We start from the raw sequence: 26,412 nt of genomic DNA, 5'->3' as shown, positions 1-26,412 counted from the left end.
TGTCCATTTTTCTATCCATCCATCCATCCATCCATCCATCCATCCATCCATCCATCCATCCATTCATCCATATATCTGTCCATAGTATCTATAAATCTGTATGTCAGTATCTATCCATTGATTTGTCTATCCTTTTATCTCTGTCCTTATATATATCAACCACTCATTCATTAGTCCATTCATATATTCCCCTATGCACTCATCCATCCATCCATCTTTCTGTGTGTCTATCTCTTCATCCATCCATCTACATAGTAACCAGCCATCCCTTTGTCCACTCATATATTTAATGTATTCATCAAATACTTGATAAAATGAAAATAGTGATATGATTTAGGTGCTAGCCAGAGAACAAAGGGGAGGAAAGAAGTGAAAAACAACAACTATGACACAAGATAGTGAGGTCATTATGAGAGAAGAGCATGAGAAGAATTGGGGGTGCTTTCACCTGGTGGAGGCCCTGAAGGCTTAATGGAGAAGATGGCACCTGAGCTGGACATTCAAGGGCTCCTTCAGGTGACTTTGCATGGGAGGGACCCTCAGGAGTTCCAGACCTTGGCAACTTCTCCATTATCCACTCTTTCCCCACTGCCACCCCCCATCCTACCACTCTGTCATTCAGGATGGGTGGGTGGATTTAAGTTCCCTCACGTTTCAGTTTCTTCGTGAGTAGTCATAGAGAGCTGCTGATACACCAAGATCTGATTCACTGGCAGTAGCCTTTTTAGTAGCCTCCCTTTCCCTTTTTTATCAACCTGGTAGACTAGCTGTGGAAGAGAAAAGAAGAGGAAGGAAAGCCATTGCAGCCTTGTAGGTATGAATCCTTTCTTGGATGGCCAGGCCAGTTTGAAATGTCCACACTCTGTCCTGCTCACCTGCTGCAGACCCATAATATCATAGAAGACACTGACTGAGGTTTCATTATGTAAATACAGGGTGGAGTCCTCCAACTGGGAAAGGACAAAAATTGTGTTCCAGCCCTCTGATGGGTACAGTTTATACACCTTGATGCTGCCTTCAACAATGAACCAGATCTAGAGGCAGAGAACCCAGGAGGGACAAGAAAGTTGAGTGAGGACAGGAATTTAGGGGGCCTGGCAAGATCCCTTGGGGAATTGGGGAGGGTGGTTCCCTGGGCAAGGGGGTTAGGGGCCTTTGGGCCAGGCAAAGGGACAGGGAGCCCCCAGGGAGAGGCCTTAAGGTCAGCACAGGGAAGAGAATGGGGAGGCAGAACATCCTGTGTTTCTCACCTCCTCAGTCTCAGTGACACAAACCACTTCGCCTTGGTAGTTGCTGGCCAGGTACTTTATAATGGACTCCTTGGGGAATTCCGCCAGGTAAATGAAATTCTTATAGTCATAGCTGTCAGGGGATAAGTTTGGGAACCTGGGCTTGCTTAAGGGCATCTGAGAAGAGGAGCCCAAAGCACTTAGCCTCTCTCTGCCTGCCCCCCTGCAGCCCCTGCCCCTTTCTCCCTCATCCTTTTCACCCCAAATTCCCCAGGCTAAAAAGTCAAGAAATCACAGCCTAAAGGACAGACAGGAAAACAGAGAGCTGGAATCACCTAATGAGTCAAAGACCAGAACTTGGACTCAGAGCTCCATTTGCTTTAGCCCAGAGTCTTAGGGCCCCCAGAGCCAGAATCTAGACTTGGTAATAACTACTAGCATTTATATCAGACAAGGAAACTGAGGTTGGATTTCAACTCAGGTCTTACTCCAAGCCTAGCACTCCACCCACTTCCACCATGATAAATTCTAGTCACCTAGGTGACTTAGGACATGATGAGAAGATGGCAATAGCTAACTCCCAAAGGGAGGATGAAGTTAGAGGGAGAGGATTCTGGTCCCCTAAAAATCCTGCATTTGTACATGGTTACTGGCCTGGATATCCTCCCCCCATCCAGTTTCCCCTTTGCCCTCACCTCTGCAGAATAGCATTGCCCCAAATGAACATCATGTTGGAGAAAGGATTGATCCACAGACCCCTGATGATCAGAGGATACTGAGTGTACGTCTCCATGCCCAGCAGCATCACAAAATCCAAGCCCCCATCTGCCCAAGGATCCAGCATTGCTGCAGCAAACTTTCCAGCTCTCACCCCACTTCCCTCACCCAGCACCAAAATCCCCTCTTCTTCCCCAAGCCCCCAGCAATCCAGCCTCTTACCTTCCAGCCCAAGCCAGCCCTCTCTCCCAACCCAGATTTCCCCAGGTCTCTAGCCTTTTGATACACCCCCCTCAACCTCCCAGATGCCTTCTCCTACCATTAGGGACAAATTGAGGAATATCATAGAGCTTGATGACTGTGTCCACAGTGCTGGCGTTGAGGTATGGGATATATTGCAAGAGCCAAGTTTCTTTGACTTTGTTTTGCTTGAATTCCATGAGAAGCATAAAACAATTCTTCGCTGTGTTGTATACTACCCAGTGAAGCTTACAGCTATCAACTGCAGGGAAATGGCCAGAGCTGCTGATCTGATGCTGTTCACTGGAATCCCTTGGCCCCTCCCAAGAATCACCCAGAACCTATTTGGACACCAACAGTTCCCTTAGGGTTTCAGAGCCTCCCCTGTGGTTCCAAATAGCCTCTTCAAGACTCCCCTCCCCAGAGCTTGGGACTTCCCAGGGATGACGGCCTTCCCAGGTCCCTGGACATGGTGAGGATCAGGCCCTAAGCCAAGAAAGTAAAAAACCTTAGAGGTCACTGAGCCCAACACCCTCAGCTTATAGATGAGAGAGCTGAAGCACAAGTCAAGGTCACAAAGCTAGTCAGTGGCAGAACCAGGACCAACCAAATCCAGCCCTCTGTTTCCACCACCCCACACTGCTTCCCCAGCCCTAGGTCCCAGTCACCTCCCCTGGGGGACTTCAGCACCACCATATCTCCCCCTCCTCCCACCCAACCCATTCTGGGAGATGGGTAGGATGACTAGCTTCCCACAGGCTGTTCCAGGCAAGCACCAAACCTTTGAAGTACTGACAAAGCGATTTTTCTAAAGGAAACTTCTTAAATTCCACAGTGCCATCTGAGAAAGGAGGGAGAAATGAGACATAAGTTTAGGGGTCAGCCCTAGGACTCATCAGCTTCCCTCTCACTCCACGGATTTAAGAATGGTCCAGGAGCCGATTACTAGGTGGCTCAGTAGATTGAGAGTCAGACCTAGAGACAAGAGGTCTTGGTTTCAAATCTGCCTTCAGACACTTCCCAGCTGGGTGACCCTGGGCAAGTCACTTAATCATCATTGCCTAGCCCTTGGCCTTCTTCTCCTTTGGAACCAATACACACTATTTACTCTAAGATAGAAGGGTAAGGGAGAAGGAAGGAAGGAAGGAAGGAAGGAAGGAAGGAAGGAAGGAAGGAAGGAAGGAAGGAAGGAAGGAAGGAAGGAAGGAAGGAAGGGAAAGAAGAGAGAGAGAGAGAGAGAGAGAGAGAGAGAGAGAGAGAGAGAGAGAGAGAGAGAGAGAGAGAGAGAGAGATCTGGAATGAGCAGCCACTAATTCATAGTAGAGGAAAGCTTCGAGCACACTATATATATATACCCCAAGTGGGGTTAGGGATGGAGGACCAATGGGAATTCTCAGAAGGATGTGCCAGACCTTGTCCCCTATCTCAGATTAGTATTGGAATCACTCTCACAACCTACTTTCCATTTCTCCTTTAGATGTCACTGTTGAACCCCAAGCTCCGAGCCTTGTACTTGCCTCCTACTGGGTGCCTCCATGCAGTGGGGGTCTAACCCCAGTCTATCTCAAGAACTGGATTTAAATACCCTGTGTCACCATCATGGCACTGCCCCCAGACCTTACTGCCAAGCACCTTGAAGGTGGGATCCAGGGAGAGAGAAAAGCACATACCTCTGTGTCAGCTATCTGCACCAGAAACAAAGCCAGAATATACAATGGTCTGCCATTCTTGGGATAAGAAATAAATTGGTTTGACACTTGTTTTTTGTGCCCTGGGCATGCAGGCCACCTGCCTTATCCTTGTTAAAGGTCTGTGTGGTATTACTACTGAAGGAGGCCCAAGAAGGTAACTGCTCGGTCATGGCAGCACATAACATTGTAAAACATCTGACAGACCCCAGGCAGAGAACGTAAATGTGTTGACACCCTGGCCGTAGATTCCAGGAAGAACTTGTGGGTCATGTATGCTAGCTGGAGATATGCTGGCAGGGGATAGGTATAAAAACCTTTACACTTACAAGCTACAGGCGGAACTCTTCTGCTGAGCTCCCTCTGGTACGCACCAGATCAATAAACGACCCTTTTGCTTGATTGCATTGTCTACGGGTCTTCCTTGGTGGTGGGCGACAAACTGGACCCCAACATTTAGGGGCTTGTCCGCCTCGTCCCCACCTCGGAACCCCCTTGACAGAAGGGCCAATGGCACTGCCTTGGACTGGACCTTCAGGTGAGCTGAGTGGGGTATGTGTATGTGTGGCGACTGAAAGTGTATGGGGGAGAGAACTCTGAACATACAGCTTTGTGGATGGGAGAGTCCATGCCCTGCGGTTTGTGCAGGGACATACTACGCTAAGTTCCGAGGCCCATCCCATTCTGGGGCGAGGAGTTCTCCCCGCGTCATCTGTCCAAACCTCCTACCTGTTCCTGAGAGTGGACCCTACAGTATCTCAGTTCTTATTACCCGTTAGGGAGCCAGTTGGGAACCAGGGGAAGCGCTTGATTTTTGTCTGAGGGGTGGTGGTGAAGGATTATGGTCCAGGGCATGTACCGACCTTGGAACTTTCGGGGGTTCAAGTCCCCCAAGGCAGAGTTTGAGTCCCCTAGGTGGAGTTTGAGTCCCCGAGGCAGAGTTTGAGTGTCCATCAGGTACCCTGGAACTTTCGGAGGTTTGAGTCCTCCAAGGCAGAGTTCGAGTCTCTGTCAGGTTGGGATTTCTCTCAACTAGATTGAAGGGAAGGGGGTTTGAGTCCCCCTTGGAAGATATTGCACCCCTAAGAGAGACCGGGGGATGCCCTGTGATCTCTAGGTGACTCTTATAGCCCTAGGTGACTCTTATAGCCCATGGTGACCCTCAAACACACTGGGTCTTTTTGGCCACATGGAAGGGACTGGGTGGCCAGCCTCTGACAAGCGGTCACCGTTATTGGAATTCTTTGAACTCTCCAGTATCACCCCCCTTACTCATCTTATTCTGGTTTATCTCCTCATCCTCTCAACCTCTGGACCCAATATGGGTCAAGACTAGTCCACCCCCCTAGATCTGGTCCTCCAACATTATGCTGACTTTACGTCAAGAGTTGCAAACCTAAGCCTGACAGTTCATAAGGGAAAGTTACAGACTCTCTGCAACATGGAATGGCCCACCTTTGGGTGCGAGTGGCCCTGAGGAGGTACTTGGCAGAACAGCTTCATCTCTGCCGTCCTCCCTGGACCAGAAGGGCACCCAGACCAGGTCCCCTAAATCCTGACCTGGCAAGACTTAGCCTTAGACCCCCCACCCTGGTTGAAACCTTATATGGAGACTGTCCACGTCCTAGTGGCTTCACTGGACAATAAGACCAAGTCCAGGGGCCGGCCTGAGAAACCTAACCTTGAAAAGCCCCTTCTGACTCCGGTCCTCCCACCACCTGAGGAACCCCTACCTGACCCTCCTCTACCGCCCCCTCCCTATAACCCCCAGTTATACCCTCCCCTTCCCCTTGATGGAAATGAGGCAGCAGCAATGCAGGGAGCTAACTTACCCAGCCCCTCTTCAGCTCATCGCATCAGAGACCGAGTGCCTTCAATGCAGCTGCTACCTCCCATTCCAGTGGAAGCCCCCTCCTCTACCACCATCCTACCAGTCCACACTGTCAGACCCATGGTAGAAGGGGGTCCCCTCGTTTTCCAATACTGGCCTTTCACTTCTTCCAACTTGTATAATTGGAAACATCAAAATTCCCCTTTCTCTGAGCAGCCCCAGAAGCTAATAGACCTGGTCAAGTCTATTTTTATCACCCATAGTCCCACTTGGGATGATTGTCAGCAATTACTCCACAGGCTCTTCACCAGTGAGGAGCATGATCGGATCATCACTGAAGGTAAAAAGCTGGTTCTTGGGGATGATGGGAGACCCACCACTGACCCTGCATGCCTTGCTGTGGCATTCTCCACCGAGCGGCCTGACTGGAACTTTGCCACTGATCAAGGTAGGGAGCATCTTCAGTCCTACTGCCAGACTCTCCTTGCTGGGCTTCAGGCAGCAGCCCACAAGCCCACTAATTTGGCTAGAATTGATTCTGTTAGGCAGGGCCCCGATGAGATCCCTGCCACGTTTCTTGAGTGGCTGCAGGAAGCCTTCCGCATCTATTCCCCAGTGGACCCAACAGCGCCCAATAGCCAGACAGCCGTTCTTCTTGCTTTTGTCAGTAAGTCGATCCCTGATATTCACAGGAAGCTCCAGAGGGCTGATGCATTTATGGCCCAATCCTTAACCGAATTACTTAAGGTAGCAGAGAAAGTTTTTAACTCCCACAAAACCCCTGAGGAACGAGCTGACCGACTAAGGCAGGAGGACATTGCTAGGCAGGAACAGAGACAGAAGGAGGTGAAAGAATGAGAACTCAAGCGTTTGTAGGACCTCCAGTCTAGGGAAGAGAAGGCTAGGAAGCAATTGATGTGGACCCAACAACAGGCAACCTGGGTCCTCATGGCAGCCTTAACCCAGTCCCCTCCCTCTGGTGGGCAACCGCCTGATCAGCGCCCACAGAGTCCGTTTCCATTGTGGAAAAATTGGCCATTGGCAGCATTACTGCCCCCAGAGAATACAAGGCAGAATGAGGCAAGGCCAACAGGGCCCCTCAATGTGTTGGGATAGCCCCTCCAACACTGACTGGGACCGGCCCAACAGGAATGTTATCACCCTTGCTGAGGATGACTGAGGGGGACGGGTCTCAGGCCCCCTCCCCGAGTCCTGGGTAATGGCTTACAAACCCCTCCCCATGCTTGTGGACACTGGGGCCAAACACTCGGTCCTCTTGTCCCCCTTGGGGGAGACCAGCTCCAAAACCTCATTGGTCCAAGGGGTGACAGGGTCCAACCAATACCCCTGGATCACAGCGCGGACTGTCAACCTAGGAACCTGCCAAGTTTCCTATTCCTTCCTCATTATCCCTGAGAGCCCAACTCCCCTTATCAGTCGAGACCTCCTCCACAAGATCGAGGCCCATATTCATTTTTCCCGTGGGACCGTGTCCCTTACAGACGACTCAGGAGCCCCTCTCACAGTCCTTACCCTAGCTATCCAGGATGAACACCTTCTATATTCCAGCCCCTCTGGACATTCCCCCCCATGTGTGGCCATGGGTGGACTCTATTCCTAAGGTCTGGGCAGAACTTTCTGGGGTCAGGCTGGCCATAAACCAACCACCCATTATCATCCCCCTCAAGAGTGGGGCCACCCCTATATGGGTTAAACAATACCTGATGCGCGTTGAGGCCAGAGACGGCATTCAACCCCACATTAAGTGCCTCTGGCCTCCGGGGTCCTCACACCTTGCAAATCTCCATGGAACACCCCACTCTTCCCTGTCCGTAAACCAGGCACGGGGGATTACAGGCCCTTTTAGGACCTGTGGGAAGTCAAGTGTATTGAGGATGTCCACCCCACCGTCTCAAATCCATATACTCTCCTTAGCAATCTACACCCCTCCTTGACCTGGTATACTACTCTGGACCTAAAGGATGCCTTTTTCACCTTCCACTGGCCACTGTTAGTCAGCCTATTTTCGCTTTTGAGTAGTTTTCCCCTGAAACCCATTCAACCATCAAACTCACATGGACTAGGCTGCCCCAAGGGCTGAAACTCAGCCTGACCATCTTTAGCAACACATTGGCAGAAGATTTGAAACCTTTTCACCAGTTACACCCTACTGTGACTCTCTTGCAATATGTGGACAACTTGCTGATCACCTCCCCCACCAAGGAATCCTGCAAGGAAGCCTTGAGAGATCTCTTGCTCTGCCTCGAGGCCGCTGGCTATCGTGTCAGTGCCAAGAAAGCACACATAGCCCGCCGAGAGGTCACCTTCCTTGGCTATTGCCTGCGTGATGGTCTCCACTGGCTCACTCCGGCCATGACCCAGACAGGCCATCCTCTCTATCCCTACCCTCTCGTCGCCCCGGCAGGTACGGGAGTTCCTGGGATCTATGGGATACTGTCCTCTTTGGATACCTAACTTTGCAGAGATGGCAAAGCCCCTCTACGCTGCCGCCCAGGAAACCTCACACTTGGTCTGGACTGAGGACATGGAAATCGCCTTCCAGGACCTCCAAAAGGCTATGCTGCAGGCCCCGGCCCTAGCCCTACCTGACCCAGAGAAACCCTATCAAGTGGCGAAAGGGGTCCTCACCCAGAAACTGGGACCCTGGGACCAGCCGGTGGCCTACCTTTCCAAACAACTCAACCCTGTCTCGGCAGGATGGCCCTCCTGTCTCCGCATCATCGCAGCAGTGGCCCTCTTGGTCAAGGATGCTGACAAACTCACACATGGCCAGCCACTGCTCCTTGCCACCTCACATGCCATTGAGAGCGTCCTCCGCCAGCCTCCAGCACGCTGGCTGTCCCATGCCCGACTGATCCACTACCGATCGCTCCTCCTGAACGAGGTTCGATTGTCCTTCTGGGTGGTGTCCACCCTTATCCCCGCCACACTTCTCCCCACTGGGGATGACAACACTGAACCGCATTCCTGCCAAGAGATCCTTGTGGAATTGATATCTGCACGGTCTGACCTTAAGGACGTTCCTTTAGCCAATCTGGACCTCCTCTTCTTCACTGATGGCAGCAGCTTCGTATCCCCGCAAGGTAGGAGAGCCGGAGCCACAGTAGTAGACCACACTGGCCAGATTATCTGGGACGCCTCCCTCCCTGAGGGGACATCGGCACAGAAAGCTGAACTGATTGCTTTGGTAGCAGCCTTGCATACGGCAAAGGACAAGTGAGTCACCATATATACAGATAGTCACTACTCCCTACACGTGCATGCACCGATATACCGGGAAAGGGGGTTTGTCACTTCAGCTGGGAAGTCCGTGGCCCACCTCAAGGACATCCAAGATCTCCTCGCAGCCGTCTGGGAGCCCCGTGCGCAATGGGAAACTGCTGGGCAGACGAGGTGGCTAAGGCAGCTGCAACGTGAGACTGGGCCCATACTCTAGTGCTGCCTATCCAGGCCGACTCAGAGCCACTGAGCCCCTCATCTCTCATCCTGAACCCCCCACCGGACCCTCCACAACATTCAGACAGTGGACCGCCAATGGATAAAAGGGAAGGAAGGACGGCCTGTTGGGTCTTTCTTCTAGGATCCTGCTGGTAACTTGCTCTTACCTTGAGTTGCTGGCCAACTTTTGACCACCCACCTCCACCATCTCATGCACCTCAGTGCTAACAAACTCCATGAACTGCTCCAGAAAGGACGGATTCGCTTTCAAGGCTCTTGGTCCTTCCTGACAGAGTTGGTCGACAAATGTACTACCTGCCAGCTGATCCGGCCAGCAAACCCGAACTCACACCCCGGAACCCGCCTCCACGGCACCTGACCCTGTGAGCATTGGGAACTTGATTTCACTGAAGTACGGCCTGGCAAATTTGGATTCCCGTACCTCCTAGTTCTTGTAGACACCTTCACAGGGTGGCCCGAGGCTTTTGCAACAAAGACTGAAACTGCCCATGCAGTTGCTAAAATCTTGCTGGAAGAGATAATTCCCTGGTTCGGGGTGCCCTCCTCTCTAGGCTCAGACAATGGCCCTGCATTTGTGGCCAAAACTCTACAGGCACTGGCAGGCGGTCTTGGGGTCCAATGGAAATTACACTGTCAGTATAATCCCCAGAGTTCAGGGCAGGTAGAAAGATTGAATCGGACCCTAAAAGAGATTCTTACTAAACTCTCTTTGGAGACTGGTCGGGACTGGGTGACGCTCCTTCTCCTAGCCCTTTCTAAGGCCCACAATACCCCTGGGCCCCTCTTCCTCACCCCTTATGAAATCCTTTATGGTTCAATCCCCACCCCCCCTCCACTTTCCCAACTGCGACCCCTGGTAGCCTCTCATTGCAGGATTTTGTTCTCTCCCTCTCTCAGATCCAGTCTGACCTCTGGCCAAGGCTCCAGGCGCGATTCCAACCTCCTCCCCATAACCCTCATCCTTTTAAACTTGGGGATTGGGTTTGGGTTAAGCAACACTGCAAGGCAAACCTTCAGCCACAGTGGAAGGGACCCTGTGTGACCCTCTTTGTTACCCCTTCAGCTCTTAAGGTCCATGGAATAGGCCCTTGGATCCACCATTCCCACGTGAGAGCCACAGACCCACCAAAGGCTACTGAAGTCTGGACAGCCACTTCTCATCCTGTCACTCCTCTGAAGCTTAAACTTCACTGGACAACATGACCCTTACCCTTCTCCCCGCCCTCTCTTGCTTGCCTTCTCTATTCTACAGGCAGGCGTCTCCCACCAGCCATGGAAGTGGTCCCTCGTCAGCTAGGACACCTCAATGACTATTGCCTCCATCACGACTCCTGATTCTCCAAGCTTCCTCTTTACACCCTGCTAAGCTCTCACTGCGACAGCCCAGGCATTAAGCCTTTTGTTCTTTTTGACTATTATCTGTGCCCGGCCTTGCCCAGGGTCGATCCTATTGCAACTCTCCCAACCAATTTTATTGTACCGCAGCTCCTGCATGGCAGGCCCCAGCCCCCAATTCCTTGTTACTCCTAACCTGGTCCCCCCTGGTTTGTAGTAGTACCCAGGGTGACCTATTATACTGATCAGGACCTCCTTCAAACATGGGATTGCATGTCGTCCAGGCGATGGAAGAGAGAAACTGTTACTATTGCCGTCACCGTAGCCACCCTCTTAGCAGCAACAGGGGCAGGGATGGGTGTCGCCCTCCATGCAGACACAGGGGTACCACCACCATCCAGCCCCGGGCTGAGGGCTATGAGCTGCCCCCAAGGACAGGCCTTCCCTCTGCCCCCTAAGAGAAGAAGAAGTAGGGAATGAAGGAGGCCCAAGCAAGGAACTGCTCGGTCACGGCAGCACATATCATTGTAAAACATCTGACAAACAGACCCCCGGCAGAGAATGTAAATGTGTTGACACCCTGGCCGTAGATTCCAGGAAGAACTTGTGGGCCATGTATGCTGGCTGGAGATATGCTGGCAGAGGATAGGTATAAAAACCTTTACACTTACAAGCTACAGGTGGAACTCTTCTGCTGAGCTCCCTCTGGTGCGCACCAGATCAATAAACGACCCTTTTGCTTGATTGCATTGTCTACGGGTCTTCCTTGGTGGTGGGCAACAAACTGGACCCTAACACTACCTGAGTTAACAATAACGACGAAGGAAGAATGGATGAAGGAGTTTCCTTGTTCTAGGGCCCACTGATAGGAGTTAAGATCCTCCAAGAAAGGGGCTATTTTGCTTTATTTCTTTATATCAGTATTTGGCACAGAGCAAGGACTTAATAATAGATGTTTGCGGATTGACTGAATGACCTTGTCTTGTAGTGGGAGGAATGCACCCATCAGGTAGTCAATCTACAGAAGGAATCAGAACAGCAAGTGGTAGTAGGAATTGGGTGACTCCCACTCAACTCTGGAGCTAGCTCAGTTCCCTTTCTATTCGATTATGAATCTAGTCCAAAAAACTTTATTCCATTGTGAGCACTGCGAGAGGACTTTGTTGCATTGTTTGAAGCTTACCCAGCATGGCTGGGAAGCTGGACCACTTCTACCTGCTGCTTAAGGAGCTTTAGCCAAGGACCAGAAACCCAGGCAGATCCTAAGATTGAGGCAAGGAATTTTCTCACACTTGTACATCTCAAGGAACCCAAATGTGTCTTATCTGAAAACTGGCTCCTTGTTTTTAAAAAAATATTTTGATGATTGTTGTTCAATGAAATTGGTTTCCTTTGTCATTCTATGTCACTTACACCATTGCTTTTAAATATATGATTCTGAGAAGGGATCCGTGAGCTTTTCCAGACTACCTTTTTTTCTTCTTTTAATAAGAAAATTCAAGCTACCCCACTGTACCCCACTGAGCACCCATCCCTCCTCTTCTCTCTGCTCTTTCCCTGCCAACTTCTTTCTTTCCTTTGGAGCAAGACATCAGGAAGGGCTCAGTGGGTGCCGAGCTCCTGAAGGCTTTCTGACCTTACAAGATTGGCTTCCATTTGGGGAAAGTAATCCTCTTGTATGAAGTGGAAGTTAAAGGGGCCCTTGAAATATCAGGGTGAATCCTCTTTAACCACTATTCAAAAAAACAGAGGAAAACCATCTTCAAAATGGAATATATTTATTGAGAGAGAAATGTGGAGCAACAACCCACATCATAGAACCGAGGCAATGTTCGACAGACTGAGAGAGAGACAGAGAGACAGAAACAGAGACAGAGACAGAGAAGGAGAGATGTATGGTTATGCCTCAAGGCAACGACCAGAGACAGAATGACCCTGATTTACAGAAAAACTCTTAACTTATAGGAAAATACAATAGACTTTATTTTAAGACATTCAAGCCTTCCTTCAAATTAACATTTGAGAGAAATAGTCATGAGTTGGAGACAGAGGTTTAATCCAGAAATAAAGGACAGGAATATTATACAAAGAGAGGAGGAGTCCAGAGCTAGATTACCTGGGAGAGGCTGATATAATGGCAGAAACTTCTAAGACAAAAGGGTACCTAAGATTCCATCATTGGGTACTTCAGAGTCAGTGAGGGACACCTCCCTAAAGCAAGTTCCCAGACAAACTCCAAAGATCCAATCCAAAGGCTTGATGGACAAATCCTGGGGGATGGGGGGGGGGTGAGGAACCAGCTTTACTAACTTCTTGGAGATATTATTAATAACTTGAGAATAACACACTAAACACTAATTTCTCACTCCACACACTCTCAAGAAAAATTTTTGAGGGAAGGGCCTTTGGGGCCATCGTAGCTCTGGACCACTGTCCCCAGTCTTGAAATGCCCCCTCTTACTTATTATCAGGTTTTGAAACATCCTATTGTGCTGTCTGTGTCTGTCTTATTGGTTTGTCTTTTTTGTTTTCTTCTTTGTATAAATGTAGAAAAATTTTTGTTGTGTGTCTTGCTTAATGTCATCTTGAAAGAATTTGGAGGGATAAAGGGAGTCAGCCAAAGGAGGTGCTATCAGAACTGTGGTCAATGAATTTAGGTTTCTGCCCAGGAGATCAATGAAAAAGGTAATACTCCTACCTCCACCTTATCTAAAGCTAAACTCTGAGGATGCTGACAGAGCCTTCCAAATCTTTTGTTTTCTGCTTTTTCTTCCAGCCTGATCAACCAGAGGGAAAAACATGGAAAACTTTCAAAAAGACTGGGAAATATAAACAAAAAATTACAGATTCAATTCATTAGGGAAATTTTTTTCTTATTATTGGAAAAATTCCTAAATTATGATGATTTGGTTAAAACACAGACTTGAACAAAAACCTTCTCTTTACTAGGAAATTTATGCTGAAAAATTAGAAAATAGCCATTTTAAATTTTTTTAGATTAGCTGAAATTCATTAATTCATGGCATTGGGACGTATTATTATAGGTCAGGTTTGACTATTAAATTATATTTAGTATGATCTGTTACCAGTAAGTCATGCTGCCTGAATCTGAAGTCTACTTTGCAGCTTGAGTCAGATAAGTATCAAGGCATAATTTAACTCGTTGTGCTTTTAGACACAGACCTTCTCCTTTTTCTTTTCTTTGGTTCCAAGGTATCCAACTTAGGGGTAAGGGGGCAGGATAAAAGAGGAGGAGAATATGAATCTAAGAGCCTCTAAAGCTGGTCAAAGAGATTTTAATTGATTGGGCTTTGGGGAAACAACAAAACATGATCCAGCCCATTGAAGGGAATAAGAATGAGGTTAGAGAAAACTGGAACTTTAAAAAAAGTTATGTTTTGATATCACTGAAAAAAAAATTCCAGTTTAAGTTGAAATTTAAATGTTCTGGCAACCTAAAGAAAAAAAGAATAATCAGAACTACCAGAGTATTTCACAAACTTGGGACAAGATGCTAGAGCTCCTGCGAGCCCCTACATAGAGAGAGCAAGGAGCCTGAAAGAGTACTTAAGATTAGATAGTTTCAGCTAATCCTGCTCAAGATGATTGAGTTCTTATAAATTCAGTTTTTCAGGCCACAGGAGCAAATTCCAGGAGCTAGGTTAAACCTGGATCAAAGAGCAGGCAGTCTTTTAGTGCCCTTTGGGCATAGTTCCAAATTGCCATCCAGAATGGTTAGATCAATTCACAACTCCACCAGCAATGTATTAGTGTCCCAATTTTGCCACATTCCCTCCAACATTTATTATTTTCCTTTACTGTCATATTGGTCACTCTGTTAGGTGTAAGGTGGTACCTCAGAGTTGTTTTGATTTGCATTTCTCTGATTATAAAAGATTTAGAACACTTTTTCATGTGCTTAATAATAGTTTTGATTTCTTTATCTGAAAACTGTCTATTCATGTCCCTTGCCCATTTATCAGTTGGGGAATGGCTTGATTTTTTGTACAATTGATTTAGCTCCTTATAAATTTTGATAAATTTTTAATATTGTTTATGAGGTGAAATTTAGTTTTACATTTTTTTCTTTCCTTTAATCTGAATGTTGTTAAATTATGAATTAAACTTTTAAAGGAAGTTTTATATATATGTATATATGTACATACACATATTCATTGCAGAATTCTATGGTTATTTTGTCATCCCTGTTAATGTTTTGTTTTGTAATATTCTAATAAATGATTGTTCTGAATTTTAATTGTATTTCTGGTTTAAAATCTAATTCTGAAGCATTTTTATTTTGAAGTCATTTGGCTATTCTTTATGAAAATAGTAACATAATTTGTTAAGATTACTATGTAATATTAATAATGTTAAACTCACCAAGTATTTAACTGGTTATATTTTTATGGGAGAAATTTAAAGAGATTTAAATTTTTTTGTTTTCAAGTCATAATATCAAGCAACAATTCTTGTCTCATTCTCCAAATTCACTCCTTAATGAGGATAGTTATTAGAGGAGGGATTAATTGGTAATTTATTTATCATATAGAACTACTTAATTATGAATTAGGAATTACTTTTTACAGTGAATTTAGAATCTGGAGCTATGTGTATGTGGTACCTCAATTGACCAGTATTTTTCTAGAATTTTAAGAAAACATACATATATTACCTACCTATTTTGAATTCCAAAGTGCAATCTGTTCTTTGATTTCTAGTGACATATTTTATACCAAGATGAGTTTAGCCTCGAGGAGAAGGAAGTATGTAGGATTTATAATAGACAAACTTTATAATTGCCGACACCAAATGAGAAATAATTTAGTCCTAAACCATACTTAATAAAATTTGCTATTTAAGTCATATTGTGGGACTATAATTGATATTATTCTAAGTCTGATTCAAGGAAATGCCATTAAAGCATTGATTCTTAATTCCAGCAGCCATATGGAATGACATCTGTGACCTACAGGTAGAATTCTATCTCAAGGCAAAACCTAGAGGAGAGTAACTAATATTTTTTTCTATGGTTACGTGATTTATGTTGTCTCTTTCTGGGTCAAGGAAGGAGGTTGAACATATTTATTCTGAATGTAAACTCTTATGCCAAAGGGGACTGCCCCTAATTGGAATTTTGTTAATGTGTCTATCAATCAGTTTTTGTATTGTACTCTCATCTTTAACTATTGTAACTTCCTCTTAGAAAAATGTAATATTGTATATACTTTTAGCTATAAGGTATTTAGAGTTATAAAATAGTTATATTTAAATGATCCATTGGGGAGACAGTTCTCCCAAAGGATCACAGGGGGTTTGTGTCAAGGATGTCAAGGAAGTTCATTCCTTCCCCCCAAGTAGCTTGACATGTCCATCAAACATTCCTGACATGACACAGTTGCACCAGGTTTGCATCCTTGTATGTGCTGTACGTCAATAAAAGACAAGGTTTGGGGCTTGAGGAGAGGGAGAAGTGAGAAGATAAGGAAGAGGTCAGAAGCAGAGCAGGCGAGAGGGAAGGAGGAAGAGATTTGCAGGCTAGGGACCACGTGGTCAGGTTACTTAGAGGAATAATTGTCTACCCTTTCTAGTAAACTTTATAATATATATTTGGGTAGAAATATTATTTCAATTCTTACACTTCTCATCCTTCCCCCCTCCAAGAGATGACATGCAACTCCACTGGGTTATACATGTATTATCACTTGATACCTATTTCCTATTATTCATCTTTGTAATAGAATAATCTTTTAGAACCAAAATCCCAAATCATATATCCAAATAAACAAGTGATAAATCGTATGTTTTCTTCTTCATTTCTACACTAGCAGTTCTTTCTCTAGCTATGGATAGCATTCTTTTTCATAAATCCCTCAGAATTTTCCTGGGTCATTGCATTGCTAGTAATAGCAAAGTCTATTACAGATGATCGTCTCACAGTGTTTCAATTACTATGTATAATATTCTCCTGGTTCTGCTTCTTTCACTCCACATCAGGTCATGTAGGTCTTTCTAGTTCTTAAAGAAATCAATGGGCTCATCATTTCTTATAGCACAATAGTATTCCGTCACCATCATATACCATAATTTGTTCAGCCATTCCCTAGTTGAGGGACACCCCCTCATTTCCCACTTTTTTTTTGCCACCACAGAAAGTCCATCACCATTTTAAAAGAATCTCTTTGGGATACAAACCTAGTAGTGATATTGCTGGATCAATGGGCATGCATTCTTTTAAAAACCCTTTGGGCATAATTCCAAATTGCTTTTCAGAATGGTTGGATCAATTCACAGCTCCACCAGCAATGCATTAGTGTTTCAATTTTGCTACATCTTCTCCAACAATATTTTCCTTTACTGTCATATTGGTCAATCTGCTAGGTGTGAGGTGGTACCTCAGAGTTGTTTTGTTTTGCATTTTTTAATTCAGGAGGAATTTAGCACATTTTAAATATAATTATTGATAGTTTTAATTTCTTTATCTGAAAACTGCCTATTCATATCCCTTGACCATTTGTCAATTGGGGAATAACTTGATTTCTTATACATTTGACTTAGTTCTCTAAATATTTGAGAAATGAGACCTTTATTAGATAAATTTGTTTTTTTTTTCCAGCTTGTTGCTTCCCTTCTAATCTTGGTTGCATTGGTTTTGTTTGTACAAACCCTTTTTACTTTAATACAATCAAAATTATTTATCTTACATCTTTTAACATTCTCTATTTCTTGTTTGGTCTTAAATTCCTCCCTTCTCCATAGATCTAACAGGCATACTATTCTACATTCACCTAATTTACTTATACTATCACTATATTTGATTCACATACCCATTTTCAACTTATCTTGGTATAAGGTGTGAGATATTAATCTAAACTTAATTTTTGACATATTCTTTTCTAATTTTCCCAGCAGTTTTTGTCAAGTAGTGAGTTCTTAAAACCAAAAGTTGGGATCTTTGGGCTTATCAAATACTTGATTGCTGAGTTCATTTACCCCTAGTCCATTCCATTCTTTTATCTCTTTTATCTTATCTTTTATCTCTTAGCCAGTACCAGATTGTTTTGGTGATTACTGTTTTCTAGTACAGTTTAAGATCTGGTACTCTAGGCCATCATCCATAACATTTTTTTTTTGCATGAATTCCCTTGATATTCTTCTGAAAGAGGAAATGTTTTATGCAGAGAAAAGCAAGAAGGCAAATGCTATAGAGTACTTTAAGGGGGGGGAGAGAAGAACAAGAACAAGAACAAGAACGAGAACGAGAACGAGAACGAGAACGAGAAGGAGAAGGAGGAAGAAGAAGAAAAACAAATTTAAAAGGATTGCCATTTTTATTATATTCGTTCATCCTACCCATTAAGAATTAATGTTTTTCCAATTGTTTAGTTCTAGTTTTATTTGTGTGAAAAGTATTTTGTAATTGTGTTCATGTATAATTCCTGGGCTGGCAGATAGGTTGTCAAATGTTTTATATTGTATAGAATGATTTTAAATGGAGTTTTTCTTTCTAACTCTTGCTGATTTTTGTTGGAAATATATAGAAATGCTGATGATTTATGTAGATTTATTTTGTATTCTGCAACTTTGCTTAAGTTATTATTTTCACTAGCTTTTTTAGTTGATTTTCTAGGATTCCAAGTATACCAACATATCATTTGCAAAGAGTGATAGTTGCATTTCCTTTTACTTTAATCCTTCCAATTTATTTTTCTTCTCTAATTGCTATAACTAGACTTTGTAGTACTATATATATACTTTAAAACCCTTACCTTCTGTCTTGGAATCAATAGTATGTATTGTTACAAGGCAGAAGAGTGGTAGGGGTGAGGCAATGGGGGGTTAATTGACTTGCCCAGGGTTACACAGCTGGGAAGTATTCTAGTACAATATTAAATAATGGTGATAATGGGCATCCTTGTTTCAGCCTGATGTTATTGTGAAGGCTTCTAATTTATCATCATTGTAGATGATATTCACTGATAGTTTTAAATGAATACTTATTTTGAGGATAGGCCCTTTTTATTCCTGTGTTTTCAATAGGAATGGGTGGTGTACTTTGTCAAAGGCCTTTTCTGCATCTAATGAGATAATAATGTGATTTCTGTTAGTCTGGTTATTGATATAGTTAATTATGCATATGGTTTTCCTATATTAAACCAGCCTTGAATTCCTGGTATAAATCCCACCTGGTTATAGTGAATAATCTTTGTGATAAATTGCTGTAGTCTCTTTGCTAGTATTTAATTTAATTTATTATAATTATGTATATTTATTTAATATTTTTTCATCTATATTCATTAGAGGTTGGTCTATATTTCCTTTCTCTGTTTTTTATCTTTCTGGCTTGGGTATCAGTACTATATTTGTGTCATAAAAAGAATTTGTTAAGGCTCCTTCTTTGCTTATTTTGTTAAATAATTTATATAGTATTGGAATTAGTTGTTCTTTAAATAATTTCTAGAATTCGCTTGTGAATCCATCTGGCCCTGAGAATTTTTTTTTCCTGGGGAATTCATTGATGGCTTGTTCAAGTTCTTTTTTCTGAAATGGGATTTTATAAGTATTCTATTTTCTCTTTTGTCAATCTAGGCAATTTATATTTTTGGAAATATTCATCCATTTCATCTGGATTGCCATATTTATTGTCATGTAATTGGGTAAAAGAGCTCCTAATAATTGCCTTCATTTCCTCATTAGAGGTGAAATCCCCCTTTTTATTTTTGATACTGATAATTTGATTTTCTTTTTATTAATAAAATTAACCAATACATTATTTGTTTTATTTATAGAACCAGTGCCTAGTCTCATTTATTAGTTTAATATTTCTTTTACTTTCAATTTTATTAATTTCTTCTTTGATTTTTAGGATTTCCAATGTAGTCTTTATCTGGAGATTTTTAATATGATCTTTTTCTTGTTTTTTTTAGTTGTCTGCCCAATTTATTGATCTCCCATTTCTCTATTTTGTTTATATATGTACTCAGTCATATAAATTTTCTCCCGAGTATAGCTTTGGCTGTATCCCATAATTTTTGCTATGTTGTCTCCTCACTGTCATTTTCAATGACATCAGTAATTATTTATATGATGTCCTTTGACCCACCAGTTTCGAAAAATTGGATTATTTACTTTCCAATTAATTTTTATTTTTCTTCTTTGTGAACCATTATTAATTTTAATTTTTATCACATTATGATCTGAAAAAGGTGCATTTATTATTTCTGCTTTTCTGCATGATTTTATGCTCTAGTACACAGTCAATATTTGTGTATGTACCATGTGCTTCTTAAAAGGTATATTCCTTTGTATCCCTATTTGATTTTCTCCAGATATCTATTAACTCTAATTTTTCTAATTATTCTTAAATTTTCTCTTCTCCCCCTGTTTTCCAGATCTATCACCTTGTCGGTGAGATATTTTATGTTCTCTTCTAATTTCTTGGTGTTTTGGCTTTGCTTTATTAGTTCTTGCTTTAAAGCCTGGTTTTCTTTTACAGTTTGGTCAAACTGGTTTTGTAGATGCGTGAATTTCTTTTGCATCATTTCCCACTTTTCCTCCCAGAGGGCTTCCATCTTTTTGGTCCTTTCTGATTCAAATTCTTCATGGGTTTGTGGAGAGTTTCTATTTCCTTTGGAAGATTTTGGAGAATTTTCTTGTATATCTTCTTCTTTCTGCTCTGTATTTTGTATTTTGGCTCCATAGAATGTGTCCAGAGTCGCCCCTTTCTTCTTATTTTTCTTGGTATTTTGGGGCTTCTGTGCTTCTGTGGAGTTTGTCATCTCTGAACGTGGAGGATTGGCTTTTCTTGTCTTTGTCTGGTGATCAGAGGCTTTAGTCCTGGGCAGATGTTGGTTCTATGAGCGTTCCCTGGGTTAAACTGAATATGCCTCACTGGAACTGGAATGGAAGGGTCGGACCACGAGGCCACACTCTCCCCCTGGCTCGATTTCCGGAAGTTGCCTTCAGAATCCCTGGCCGTGAGGCTGTTTCGTCGGCCTGCGAGGGGATGGGCTGCCGCTTCCCCAAGCTCCGAGAGCACAGACTTTCACTGAGACTTGGATAGCAGGATCCAGCCCGTGAGGCTGTCTTGCCCGCCCTGAGGGTTGCTGTTGTTTTGACCAGCTCTCTGCAGCAGAGGCCCCAGGCAGTAACTTTCACCCGGACTGGGACTTGGGTAGAAGACCCTGAGGGTTGTTGTTCCTCAGACCCTGCTCTCTGAGCCCGGCGCGGCTGCCGCTTCCGGGAGCCTTGGACTCTGCGCTCCTACCCCTGAGGTCCGAGGGATCTCGGGTTCTGGCTTTTAAGGGGAGCCGTACCTTTTGAACCGGGTCCAGGTCCAGGAGGAGGGTTCCCAGGGTCTGTGCTGTTGATCGTTTTGAATTTCGGCGCCTTAGGAGCTTCTAGTTTGAGATCGGTCGGGAAGGGTTTTCCGGAGATCTGAACTTCAGCTTTCTCTAAGCCGCCATCTTAACCGGAAGTCTCTAATTTTTCTAAAATTTCATTTACTCCTTTCTTATCTTTTGGTTCAATTTATCTAGTTCTGATAGGGGAAGATTGAGGCTCCCCACTAGTATAGTTTTACAATCTATTTCCTCCTTAAGGTCCTTTAGTTTCTCCTTTAACAATCTGGATGTTATACCATTTGGTACATATATCTTCACTACTGATATTTCTTCATTATCTATACTGTCTTTTATCAAGATGTAATTTCCTTCCTTATCTCTTTTAATCAGATCTATTTTTGCTTTAGCTTTGTCTGATATCATGATTGCTACTTCTGCCTTCTTTTTCTCAGTTGAAGCCCAATAGGTTCTGCTCCAGCCTCTTAGCTTTACTCTATGCATGTCTGCCTGCCTCAGATGTGTTTCTTGTAAACAACATAGGGTAGGATTCTGGTTTTTAATACATTTTTTCTATCTGCTTCCAGTTTATGGGTAAGTTCATTTCATTTATATTCACAATTATGATTCACATCTGTGTATTCCCCTACATTTTGACTCCCTCTTTTAATATTAACCTTTCTCCTTTCACTCTTTCCCTCTGCTTTAAGTATTTTGCTTTTAATAAGGCCTCTCCCTTATATTATATCCTTCCCTTATATTGCTCCTCTTCGTTCCACCTCCCTTCTTATTCCTCTTCTACTTCTCTAGAGTAAGACAGGATTCTATACCCCAATGAATCTGGCTGTTCCTTCCTCTCTAAGCCAATTCCAATGAAAGTAAGGTTTAAGTATTACCCATAACCACCCTCTTCCTCCCTTCCATTGTATTAGTCTTCACTTCCCCATCCCCTGTGCTTTTTTATGTGATATAATTTATCCCATTTCACTTCTCTTCCCATTTCTCATAGTACTATCAACTTTTTCACTCCTAATTTCATTTTTTGACGTATCATCCTAAATAGCTTACTACCATGTCCTCTATATATACTTCTTCTAACAACTATGATAATGCTAACAATTTTTAAGACTTACAGATATCATCTTTCCATATAGGAATATAAACAATGTGTCCATGTCAAAGTCATTACATTTTTTTTTTACCTTTTTATACTTCTTTTGAATTTTGTATTTGTACATACAATTTTTCTTTTTAAGTCTAGTCTGTTCTTCAGGGATGTTTGGAAATCTATTTTATTAAATGACCATACTTTCTCTTGAAAGAATATCATCAGTTTTGATGGATAGGTGTGATTCTTGATTGTAAACCCATTTCCATTGCATTCTGGAATATCATATTCCAAGCCTTATGGTTCTTCAGTGTGGAAACTATCACATCCTATGTAATCCTGACTAGGGCTCTATATCTGAATTGTTTCTTTCTGGTCATTAGCAATATTTTCTCCTTGGCCTGGGAGCACTTGAACTTGGCTATAACATTCCAGGAGTTGTCATTTGGGGATTTATTACAGGAGGTGATCCATAGATTCTTTCACTCTCTATGTTACCCTCTTCTTCAAGAATATCAGGGCAGTTTCCTTGGATAATTTCTTGTAATATGATGTCTAGGGTTTTGTGGGGTTTTTTGGTCATGACTTTCAGTTAGTCCAATAATTCTTAAATTGTCTCTCCTGGATCTATTTTCCAGGTCCATTGTTTTTTCAATGATTTTTTCATGTTTTCTTCCATTTTTTCATTCTTTTTTTTAAATTTAATTTTATTGTTTCTTGATGTTTCATGAAGTAATTAGCTTCTATTTCTCCATTTTTAATTTTTAAAGACTGAATTTCTTTCATGTTTTTTTGATCCTCCTTTTCTATTTGGTCCATTCTTCTCATGTCACTCTTTTCTTCATTGGATTTTTTTTGCCTCTTTTTCCAGTATGTCCATTTTGGTTTTTATGAAACTGTTTTCTTCATTTGACTTTTGTGCCTCTTTTTCCAATTTTGTTTTTTAAACTGCTGTTTTCTTTTTCTCATTTTCTTCAACCTGTCTTATTTGATTTTTTAATTCCTTTTTTGAGATCTTCCAAAGTGTGACCCCAATTTCCAGTTGTTGTTTGTTGTTGAGTGTTTGCTTGTAAGTTTCTTGAATTCCATCATCCTCTGTTGGTTCTGCTCTCTGGTATTTTTTCCATAGAATCTTTTGTTAGTTACCTTCTTTTTCTGTTATTCATTTTTTTAGCCTTTTGTTTTTGTTGTGGGGTTTTGCCCAGAAACTGTAAAATTGCTGGTTTACTAAATCAGGCTGGTTGAGCTAATCTTCCCCAGGTCCAAGTCTTCAATGTAGCCAGTCACCAAGGCCCCAAAGTGCCCAGATATACAGATCCTTCATCCTTCCTGGCAGCTGTCATCAGGACAGGACCTCAAGTGGTGTAACTGAGGTGCTCATCAACTGGTACAGCCCCTGTTCTAGTATTTCAAAGTCAGCCAATACCTAATTGAAGATCTCAGGACTTCTCTGTGTGCAGTCTTGTTTCTGGTCCTTCTTTTATTCTGTGAAAATTGACTCTCTCTGCCTATCCTTCAAGTGACATTCAGCAGGAGAGGCCTGTGACTCCATCTTGTTGTTGGGTTTAGGTTCCTGTCTTTTTAAAGCCCTTTTTAAAGATTGGTATGGAAATATAGAGCAATTTTGGATTTTTCTGCTACTATACCACCATCTTGACTCTGCCTCCCTCTCAAGTAACTCTTTCTTGCCTTGATTTCCCTAGTAACACATTTCCTCTTAAATAGAAAATATTCCCAACTAGCTGATTCTGAGACTGGTTGATGGAATTTCTGTCATTGCAGCTAGTTGTATATTATGTCTTTTGCCTGGAACTCATATCAAACTAGAAACCCTTTCCATAGCCATGTCCCTTTTTTCCTTTTATAGCAACTATCTATAATCATGGCAGATAGTTGGTGAAATATGTTTAAACAATATTAAATCCTTAACCAATAGATTAAGGCTGAAAAATGTCTCAGGTACTCAAGTGCAGAGGTTCATAATTGGATATCCTTATATTAATAAAATTAGAATGCTGAAGTTTGAGTCAGCTCTCACTATATGACCTTCCTATTGGCAATGCAAAATTTTAGTGCCTGTATTAAATTTTATTAATATTTCTTTTCCAAGCAATTTTAGGGAAAAGGGCTACCAATGACCAGGAAAAAAGCAGATCTGCAAGAGAAACTGCTCTCAGAGGAAGCATGACTCCAGAAGGTCTAAGAATCTAAGAATGGGAAGATGGCAGCAACAGATGATATCCCCAGAAATCAGACAGCTATAGCATGAGACTCTGAGTCCTTGGCTATAGTAGACTGAACAATGGGGGTTGGTTCACATATCCCTTTCATGTCTTTCCCATGTGCTGTGATTTTATTTTGTAAGATCCTCATGCCAAAAAAGGGGAGTGCCTCCTAATGGCTATCTGTCAGCATGTCTATCAATCACAACTCAAGCATCACAGGCAGATCCTCCATGAAATTTCTAGTACCTTACATATTCCAGTGAGCCAATCCTAAAATGTACAGATATCATATCTGGAATGATTCACTGGGGAGACTATGTCTCTCAGCGATCAGAGGAGGGAATGTGGAAAATTAATATTGAACTGTGTGAGCAGTATGGCCACCTGGCTGGATAAAGCTTGTACTAGCTTTTCTAGAAAAATCCCAATAAGGATCCACCTCTATTGGAATCAAGTAATGCAGGGGGAATTGATGTCTTTAAGCCTACCTCCTCTTTTAAAACATGGAAACTATCAGAGGACGTTCTGAGGTCTGAGAGTCAGGCCAATCAGAAAGAAAGCATGACTCCTTTTATAAGCAAGAGGCAGGACTCACTCAATCTCTTTTTCATGGAAGGTGACTGGTAAAAAGAGTCCATTTTTTGTCAGTGGGAATTTCATGCCCCCATTAATGAACGATGCTATTCTTAGAGAAAAGTCCTCGTATTCCTTACTGGGTACAAATTTGAATGCTATAATATAAACTATCCAAAGTAACAGAAGAGAATATAGAATACTTAAATAACTCCATCTTAGAAAAAGAAATTGAATAAAATGAACACACACTCCTACCCCCACATGAAAAAATTCCCAGGGCCAAATGGATTCACAAGTGAATTCTCCAAAACATTTAAAGAACAAATCAATTCTAATAATATATGAATTATTTGGAAAAATAATCAAAGAAGGACTATTACCAAATTCCTTATATTACACAAATAAGATGCTGATACCTAAACCAGGAAAAGCAAAACAGAAGGAAAACTATAGACCAACTTTCCTAATGAATATTGATGCAAAAATTTGTAATAAAATATTAGCAAGGACATTATAGCAATATATCACAATGTATCCTGACGATTGGGTGGGTTTTATACCTGGAATGCAGGGATGGTTCAATATTAGAAAAACTATCAGCATAACTGACCATATCAATAACAACACTAACAGAAATGATATTATCTCAAGAGATGAAGAAAAATCTTTTGACAACCTAAAACACCCATTCCTATGAAAAGTACTTAGCATAGGAACAAAAGCTTTCTCTATGATGATAAGTTATATCTATCCAAAACCATCAGCAAGCAGTATCTAAAATGAGGACAAGCTAGAAACCTTAACGATAAGATTGGGGATGCCTATTATTGCCACTACTATTCAATATTGTATTAGAAATGCAAGCTATAGCAATAAGAAAAGAAAAACAAATTGAAAGAATTAGACTGGGCAATTAAGAGAAAATTAGCACTCTTTCTAGATGATATGAAGGTATACTTAGAGAATCCTAGAGAATCAACTGAAAAATTAGCTGAAATGAACAACTTTAGCAAGGCTATAGGATCAAAAATCAGTTCACATACACTATCTGCATTTATAGATATTATCAATAAATCCCAGTAGTGAGAGAAAGGAAAAGAAATTAACAGTAGACAATATAAAATACTTGGGATTCTACCTCCCAAAACAAACTGTATGCACACAATTACAAAATACATTTCACATAAAAAGGGTCCAATCTAAAAAACTGGAAAATATTCATTGCTCATGGACAGGCTGAGCACATATGATAAAAATGACAATTTTGCCTAACATAATTCACTTATTCAGTGCCATAGCAATCAAACAGTCCCAAAATTATTTTATAAAGCTAGAAAAGATAATAACAAAGTTCATCTGAAAGAGCAAAAAGTCAAGAATACCAAGAGAATAAATGAAGAAAAAAACGTGAAGGAAGATGACTTAGGAGTACCAGAACTCAAGCTGATTTACAAAGCAGTAATCCTCAAACAATCTGGTACTGGTTAATAAATAGAGTGATGGTCAGTGTAATAGATTAGGTACACAATATCAAGTAATAGATGACCCTAATAATTTAATGTTTGATAAAAGATCCAACCTTTTGGGACAAAAATTCCCTGTATAACAACTGTTGGGAAGATTGGAAAATAGTATGGCAGAGA

General features: G+C 42.4%; 1 protein-coding gene across 3 annotated transcripts in view; it reads right to left on the bottom strand.

Annotated features, from left to right (window-relative positions):
* LOC103099763 (cation channel sperm-associated auxiliary subunit gamma-like) overlaps nt 1–26,412 on the bottom strand; it is a 45,834-nt gene that overhangs the window by 7,515 nt on the left and 11,907 nt on the right. For all 3 annotated transcript variants that reach the window (XM_007491770.3, XM_056796159.1, XM_007491769.3), the window contains exons 10-15: nt 2,968–3,027; nt 2,266–2,448; nt 1,925–2,054; nt 1,251–1,362; nt 876–1,034; nt 652–767 (exon numbers count right to left, since the gene is read on the bottom strand). In XM_007491770.3, the coding sequence (XP_007491832.1) occupies nt 652–767; nt 876–1,034; nt 1,251–1,362; nt 1,925–2,054; nt 2,266–2,448; nt 2,968–3,027 (760 nt within the window). The remainder of the gene's footprint in view (nt 1–651; nt 768–875; nt 1,035–1,250; nt 1,363–1,924; nt 2,055–2,265; nt 2,449–2,967; nt 3,028–26,412) is intronic.

The sequence above is a fragment of the Monodelphis domestica genome, chromosome 4 (genome assembly GCF_027887165.1).
Source record: "Monodelphis domestica isolate mMonDom1 chromosome 4, mMonDom1.pri, whole genome shotgun sequence".
NCBI classification, from domain to species: domain Eukaryota; kingdom Metazoa; phylum Chordata; class Mammalia; order Didelphimorphia; family Didelphidae; genus Monodelphis; species Monodelphis domestica.
The sequence above is the reverse complement of the archived record's forward strand: the minus strand, read 5'-3'. Positions and strand labels throughout refer to the sequence as shown.